The sequence below is a fragment of the Phragmites australis genome, chromosome 2 (genome assembly GCF_958298935.1).
Source record: "Phragmites australis chromosome 2, lpPhrAust1.1, whole genome shotgun sequence".
NCBI lineage: Eukaryota > Viridiplantae > Streptophyta > Magnoliopsida > Poales > Poaceae > Phragmites > Phragmites australis.
This window is the reverse complement of record NC_084922.1, coordinates 50,450,382-50,456,308: the sequence shown is the minus strand read 5'-3', so window position 1 is coordinate 50,456,308 and position 5,927 is coordinate 50,450,382. Positions and strand designations below refer to the sequence as shown.

Below are 5,927 nucleotides of genomic sequence, written 5' to 3'. Positions count from 1 at the left end.
CAGAGACAATGGATCATGGTCTGCCATTTCGACAGCACTTTGTTCAAGTTCTTCTCCTTAAACACATCGTCACCTTTTGCCTGGATCTCCTCATTGTCTATAGGGCTATCATTGAGAATTTAGATGTCCACGAGAAATGTCTACTTGAAGATGCAGCCATGGTGTGGTATTAAGTATCAGATGCTAGTGGTTTTTTAGAAAACTGCGATGTCATGACCTTCTCGTTGCCTCGGCCTCACATTTTATAAGCAGGGACCGATGGTGTATGGACTAAGTGTAGGTATACAATTTGGATCTAGTACATGCATTGGATGCCTTCCTGTAACGAGCGGTCACTAGACTCTGAGTAGTCGGCAGCGTGCGGTCACATTGCTCTGAAAAGTTGGCAGCGAGAGGTTACGTCAATATAAAACACTGACAACGAGGGGTCACATCATTTGTCGAGTCTCCTTAATCTCTTTGTGACTTCATGGAATGGATGGATATGGAGCAAAATAAGCACCAGAAGCGGTGGGTTGACATAGATATACGGTGGAGGAGAAAAGCTTATGAACGCCGAGAGTACGAGCAACAGCAGGAGGAACTATAGCTGAAGCGTCAGGAGGAGGAGCGCATAAGGAAGGTAGCGGAGGAACACACCGCGGCTGAAGCACGCGAAGCAGATAGGGAAAGGATGCAGAAGTGAGCCCGTCGCGCTAAGACGGAGGACTCTGATGGCTCGAGAAAGGACAAATATCCTAGGCGCAATCAATAGAGTGCATCTATTATACCCCGATCTATTTTCATTCCTTAAGACATGTTAAGTTCAGCAATGACACGCTATTAGTTTAGTCTTTAGACGTATCGTACATGCCAGTGTTTGTTGTCATCTCTTTATGGTTATAGTCCATTCACACAGCGACGAGAAACCTCATGTCCCATATAATATTTATCAGCGTATGTATACTTTGTGTCGGGTTATATGATATTTGTGCTTTATAACTACTATTGTTCGACAAATTAGATTTTATATTCTCACAAAGTCACTTCATAAAAAAAATACCACATACTTTTACACCAACTAAATAAAGAAATATCGACAAAATGACATCTAAATAAAATTAAGGATAGAATGAACCGTTTGAACAATTGTATGTACAACTATCATTTTTCGTCGAATGAATGTGCAATATTTTTTAATTTACCAAATACAAAATATATATTAAAAAATTAATTGTACATATATTTTTAAAATTGAATTAAATATGTCGTCCGTTGTACAGGCAAGATGAAGGTATCGCCCGTTCAAGTTCTTGCCCGTTGAACAAACGAGACTTTTATCTCTCTGGTTATTAAATTCTTTAGCAGTCGGGGTCCACAAAGTCTCATATGTATATATATGTGTGTATATATATATATATATATTCAAACTCTAACGCCTCCAAAAAGAGGTGGTAGGCAACAGAACAGAACGTAGTTCGGCCTAGTAGCTCGAAAAAGCGCCGGTCCGGCCCAAATCGTCTGCTCGGAGCTACTGTCGTGTTCGGATTTAACGATGCGCCAAATAAAGCCCAACATGGTTTGGGCCATCCAAACATACTTGAGTTTGAATCCTCTCTCTCAGAAGATGGGGGGGAAAAATACACTTGAGCTCAATTGCACACTGAACAAAGCAGTAGTTGCCCTCTTGCAATCAGGCACATACGTACTTGTTATTCATGAAAATATATATGAAAGCAAAAAACGTGCTTTCCATTTTTGGCAAAACTCAAACAAACTTGGAAGCAGGCACACTTGCATTTGGCAAATGGACATTTATTTATGGGTGATGTTATTTTTCATATGCTGGAAACACAAAGGTTGCTTCAGACGATGAACAACAGCCATCCGATATCAATCCAACATCTAGGACTTCATCTTTGCCTCATGTTATCTTCTTCTGTGTGTTGAGCCTCACCTCGCCATGCACCCTCGTCTTGTCCATCTCCACTCATCTTCGGTGGCAAGGCCACCATTGTATCTACTCCAATAACCCCCGTCACGCTAATCTAGTACATTCATAACACATCACTGCCCCACCTACTATCCGTCTCCTCCGTCTAGCCAATCTGTTAACCTCTAAAGGTTCTTCTAATCCCAGAATCCTCCCCAACCCAAACCCCGAAAACCTCTCGTCGGACATAGAATTTGTTTATTTATATAAGCATCCCGCTCAAGACAAGCACTGTGTTCTTTTATTCTGGCCGGTAGCACTGCACAGCCATACCCATACGTAACTGCTTGCTACAATACGTCATCCACGCACGCAGTTCCACATCCATAGACATTTTCGGTTCGGGCACATATTTAATCCGCAGCCGAATCATTTTGGCGCCATTAACTTGACCGTGGACACAAAAAAGTCCTTCTTGGCGGTAAAATGGGCGAGCAGCTTCTCCCTGTCCGGCAGGCACTGCTTGACGGTCTCGTGGGAGGTGTACTCCTTTGCCCATCGGCACAGATCAGGGTACTCCTCGTCGGTGACCAGGCTCACGCCGGCGACCTCCTCGAAGACCGAGAGCCAGTGCGCGAACCCACTGGCAGCTATGTCGAGGTAGCCGACGGTGTGGCCCCCGAAGAACCTCTTCCCCTTGACCTGCCCCTCCAGTAGCGCCAGGTTCTCCTTGATCTCCTTCACGAACCCCTTCTGCACCTCGCCCTCCGTCCACAAAGACAGCCAGAACGGCGTCGAGCACTGCAAGAAAAAAAATGCTCGGTAGAATTAAGTATCCAGTGAGTGAGAACTCCAATCTCGTCACATCGGGGCCGGTTACCTTGTCGTCGACGAAGCGGGCCCAGAAGCGGGCGGTGGCGCGGTCGAAGGGGTCGGCCGGCAGGAGTGTCGGGCCGTCGAAGGCCTCGTCGACGTACTCGATGATGACGAGCGACTCGGGGATGGCCCGGTCGCCATGGAGGAGCACGGGCACCTTCTTGTGGATGGGGTTGTGCATAAGCAGCAGCTCGCTCTTGTTGTGCAGGTCCTCAAGGATAAGCTCGTAGGGAACTCCCTTGAGGCGCAGGGCGACCTCCGCGCGGTGGCTGAACGGGCTGTCGAAAGCGCCGATCACCTTCACCGATTCGCTCATTTTTGCTTCCTAGCTAGATGTATCACTGCCAGGCAGTTGTGGATGGATTATTTGTGATCTTTGGCCAATGGCTTGTGGCTGTTAGTATTTATAGCGCTTGAACACTCGTCACTGGACTCACTCTAGACTAATTTTCTAGTTGAGTTAGTACTGAAGCTTCTCCAAGAAGGATCGATATTTTTGTTCCTCCCGAGGACAGTCAAACGTATCTGTTTATGTGCGAGAAGTTTCGCCGTTGCTTCGTTCCCGAGTTCGACTGATTTGTTTATGCACTGATAGTTTGGGGTTAAGTGGCCACTGACAGTTTAAATATGGGTGAAATGCATATATATTATCCGGCCCTAATTTGGTTTAGTCACCTACTTATGAAATTTGACACAAACAGGAACAGATGTAATGCTTGAGTTTGTAGAAATTTCACATTATAATTTAATTCCGACAGTGATAAACTAAGTTGAAATGTGTCTTAGTTTATATGTGCTGGATGATTGATAAGTTTGTCGATTTGATTTATCGAGTTTTGGATTGCTTGAGCTTGATTCGAGCATTTTGCTTATGGATTAATTGAAATTAAAGTTAGAGAAATGTATTTGCTTATCTTATGGTGTGCAGATAACGGATGCAACTTGTTAATGGCGGGTGATCAGGGCTAAGCGTGTGCTTGGTGTCGGACGATCAAGGGTGATCCTAATTGTACACGTGGAGATCAAGTAAAATATGAAACAGAGGATGAAGACGGTGTGTTGACAAATTTAAACGAAAGGATGCCTATACAAGTGACAAGGCGGCCCAAATAATTGGGAACGTGAGAGACTTTTCAGCGATCAGTATCGAAAGACTAAGTACATATGTTAATATCAGAGCGCTTGCTTAATGTGTAAGCAAGTGACGAGTTACGCTTTGAGAAACGTGCAGAAGGTTTCACGGTTGGGTCTTAAAATTATGAGAGAATTGGAGGAGTATGTAGCATCATCGTGAAGTTTGCGTCAAAGCGAAGCTAAGTCGTGAAGACGCCATGACTGTTTGATAGACAAAGCAAGAATAGACTAAAATACCCTCGGTAGTAGGTACGAGTGTACTATAAGAAATGAGTATTTTGGTAACAAGCTAGAAACTTAGATGTCAAACTTTCTAAGCCTATAAATAGAGAAGTAGGACTATGAGAGAGTTTAAATCAGCCACTAGAACCTCTTGTGCAACTCATTTGAGAGCCTAGTGCTAAGGCTTTAGAAGAGATGAAGATGAGTACTTGGTCTATTTAATAGGTGAAATTTTTTGAGAGAAAAAAATCTTGTAATCCGTTTAAAATAAAGTCGATCTCTTTGAGTAATGAAGTTTATATTTTTTATATACTTGAATTCCCCTATTTATAGTATCTCTCTATTGGTTATCTTGTAAGTTTGTAAGTTTTTCTTTTTTAATTATGATTTTTTTTGTTGATTTTTGTTTTTTTTTAAATTGTGATTTTTTAACCTTATGAAGTTGTTCTTCTTAGTTGTATAGACATAAACGTTCATATACTCATATATTTGAGAGGATCTTGAATCCGCTTGTATTTAGATCATAAATTTAGAGAGTTGCTTCTTTCGATGACTGTCTTTTTGTTTTACTCTTCGTTCAAGTTTCAAACTTTTGTATATGAAGATATATAAAATAGTCTTGAATAGAGCCTATAATTCGTATTATATTCATGAAGTTATATTACTTTAGAACTTTTTTTATGCTTTTGTTTATGCATTTTTTATGAGTGTTGGGTGAACAAAGAATATACCAACAATTTTATAAAAAACTTTTTTATGCTTTTATTTATGTATTTTTTATAAGTGTTAGGTGAACAAAGAATATATCAACTATTTTATAAAAATTTTATAAAATATCTATTTAATTTATCTAGTCGTCTGTCTTGATACTATGGACAGGAACAGATGCGATGAATATATACAGCATCTTGACTACTACTAATACTTTGAACAGACGCGCAATGCAGAAAATATACAAGTTCCGCCCGGGACAGAGCTGAACATTATCATTTGTTTACTGGCTGTCGCATCAGAGAAGTCTACTGGGAATAGAGACTTAAGCTGCGTCCGAAACACATCGTGCTCATCACAAACATTTCCATACGAATTAGGCCCCCCCCCCCCCCACATTGTAAAGTGGTTTGGCACAGAAACGAGTGAATCAATTGGACAGCTTCTCCTTGGCAAACCGCGTGTACACCTCCTTCCTCGCAGAGACGAAGGCAACGAGTTCATCTCTGCTCAGCAAGCACTTGTTCACAGATTCATGGTTGACATAGCGTTCGTTCGACCCACTGGAACAGGGCAGGATACTCCTGATCGCTCGCCAACCTCAACCCAGGCACCTCCTCGAAGGCCGCGAGCCAGTGAGCGACCCTTCAGGCGCAGGGCCACCTCGGCACGGTGGCCGAACGCGCCGACGAGCTTAACCAGTGGAGACATCGATCTTCGCTTCCTAATTCTCACCGGCGCTGTTATCTTGGCTAACAATAAATTTTTGCAGGTATTTGTAGGGATAACCAAGTGTTTTTTTTTTAACGAACAACCAAGCGTTTTGGGCGCTCAGTAATATAATCAAGTTAAATGGTGTGCTGCTTCTTGATCGAGCTCTTCTTTTTCCTATTATTTCCTGTAGTCAATGAACTTATCTGTCCGAGAAGAGCTCCTCTAGTACGTGCTAGGTTTGCTTCACTCCAAAGAACAAATTAAAAAATTCTCTGCGTCACGCCATTAGACTGATGAACATCGTTGAAAGCATCCTAGACCAATTAGCTCAATGGAGAAATTCGGGAGAAATGGGGGC

General features: G+C 42.5%; 1 protein-coding gene across 2 annotated transcripts; it reads right to left on the bottom strand.

Moving 5' to 3' along the window:
* Positions 1-1,778: 1,778 nt before the first annotated feature.
* LOC133909602 (probable glutathione S-transferase) lies at positions 1,779-3,185 on the bottom strand. Of its 2 annotated transcripts, XR_009908409.1 has the most exons (3): positions 2,793-3,185; positions 2,250-2,713; positions 1,779-1,920 (listed from the first exon to the last, which is right to left on the bottom strand). XR_009908409.1 is itself a non-coding variant. In XM_062352104.1 (2 exons), exons 1-2 carry the CDS (start codon positions 3,102-3,104, stop codon positions 2,342-2,344), a joined length of 684 nt encoding a protein of 227 aa, XP_062208088.1. In that variant the 5' UTR covers positions 3,105-3,185; the 3' UTR covers positions 2,154-2,341. The 2 variants fall into 2 exon arrangements, 1 of the variants encoding a protein (XP_062208088.1); XM_062352104.1 differs by lacking the exon at positions 1,779-1,920 and having other exon boundaries at positions 2,154-2,713.
* Positions 3,186-5,927: the final 2,742 nt, after the last annotated feature.